General features: G+C 45.6%; 1 protein-coding gene across 1 annotated transcript; it reads right to left on the reverse strand.

Annotated features, from left to right (window-relative positions):
* Positions 1-675: 675 nt before the first annotated feature.
* On the reverse strand, positions 676-1,500 carry LOC123941807 (40S ribosomal protein S6-like). The gene has a single exon (XM_046005547.1). The coding sequence runs from the start codon at positions 1,464-1,466 to the stop codon at positions 717-719; it is 750 nt and encodes a 249-aa protein (XP_045861503.1). The 5' UTR covers positions 1,467-1,500; the 3' UTR covers positions 676-716.

Genomic DNA, 1,500 nt, shown 5'->3' on the forward strand with positions numbered 1-1,500 from the left:
CAGCCGCCTTTTGTCCCTTGTGCAGTGAACTACTTATACCACCATACATGGCAACCCGGTACTATTTACTGAAATGAGGAATGCTGGAGAAGTATTGGCTATAGGAGGAGCTCAATTTTGGAAAGTTGAGTTTGAGGAAGCTGTGACACACCCAAGTGGAACTGTTTGGAATGCAGTAGAGTATATGGGTCTGGGGTCTGATACATGAACATAGAAAAGTCTCTTGTGAGAAATATAAATCCCAAGTCTGTGCCATGTAGATGCAGGGTCTAGATATAAATTGCCTGATCAGAATATTGATTCCAAACTGAGAAATAAGCTCAAAAACACTGTTGAGCCTCTGTGGCCTGAGAGAAAACAACATCTGTTCAGAAACACTTTGCCACCTCAGGACACAGGGGACTCCCTAGAAATAATGAATATGAGCAACTGAGGAAAAGGTATTACAAACTACAACTGGATCCACGTGTCAGTAGGTGAAATCCAAGCCGATTTAGCATTACGGTATGAATTACTAGCATTTAGAATGCATGAAATACCATTTCTATCCAGACATTAACCTCTTCCTACCTTAGCTGAGGAGCCTGTGAATGGAAGAGAGAGGCTTAGGGGTAGCAATCTGGTAGACAGGGTGGGGCAGAGGTTTTTTTTTTTTTTTTTTTTTTTTTTTGGGGATTTAATGTCTGATCTTATTTATTTGTCACTCTTAGAAAATCTCATTTTTGACTGGACTCAGACTTAGAGGTAGAAGCTCTCAGAGAGGACAGCCTCCGTCTCTTGGCAATCTGTTCCTGGCGTTTTTCTTTGGCCTCCTTCATTCTCTTGGCCAAAAGTTTAGCATATTCTGCAGCCTCTTCCTTGTTTTTCTTAGTGCGCTGTTTCTTCAAAGCAATACGCCGACGTTTGTGTTGGAGGACACGTGGAGTAACAAGACGCTGTATCTTGGGCGCTTTGGTTCTAGGTTTCTTACCTTCTTTGTTTAAGGGCTTTCTCACAACATACTGGCGGACATCATCTTCTTTAGAGAGATTGAAGAGTTTGCGGATTCCGCTGGCTCTTTTGGGCCCCAGGCGTCGAGGCACAGTAGTATCAGTGAGTCCAGGAATATCCTTCTCCCCTTTCTTTACAATGACCAAGTTGAGAACACTGAGATTGGCATCCACAATGCAACCCCGAACAGATTTGCGCTTTCTCTCTCCCGTCCTCCTTGGTCTGTAGCAGGAATGTCCCTTACTCAGCAGCAGGCGGACACGGCCGTGGGTCAAGACACCCTGCTTCATGGGGAAGCCTTGTTTGTCGTTGCCACCACTGATTCGGACCACATAACCCTTCCATTCTTCACCGAGGGCGTCAGCAGCAACTTCTGTGGCCATACGCTTCTCATAAAAGGTACGAAGTTTGCGTTCATCGTCCACTTCAATGAGTTTCTGGCAGCCAGTAGCTGGGAAAGAGATGTTCAGCTTCATCCTGAAGCGGCCTACCGCCTCCGAGGCGCCACGA

The sequence above is a fragment of the Meles meles genome, chromosome 5, assembly GCF_922984935.1.
Source record: "Meles meles chromosome 5, mMelMel3.1 paternal haplotype, whole genome shotgun sequence".
Lineage (NCBI taxonomy): Eukaryota > Metazoa > Chordata > Mammalia > Carnivora > Mustelidae > Meles > Meles meles.

Bases quoted from the DNA above. Each gene is read 5' to 3' on its own strand.
- LOC123941807 (XM_046005547.1), bottom strand. From the start codon at position 1,466: ATGAAGCTGAACATCTCTTTCCCAGCTACTGGCTGCCAGAAACTCATT.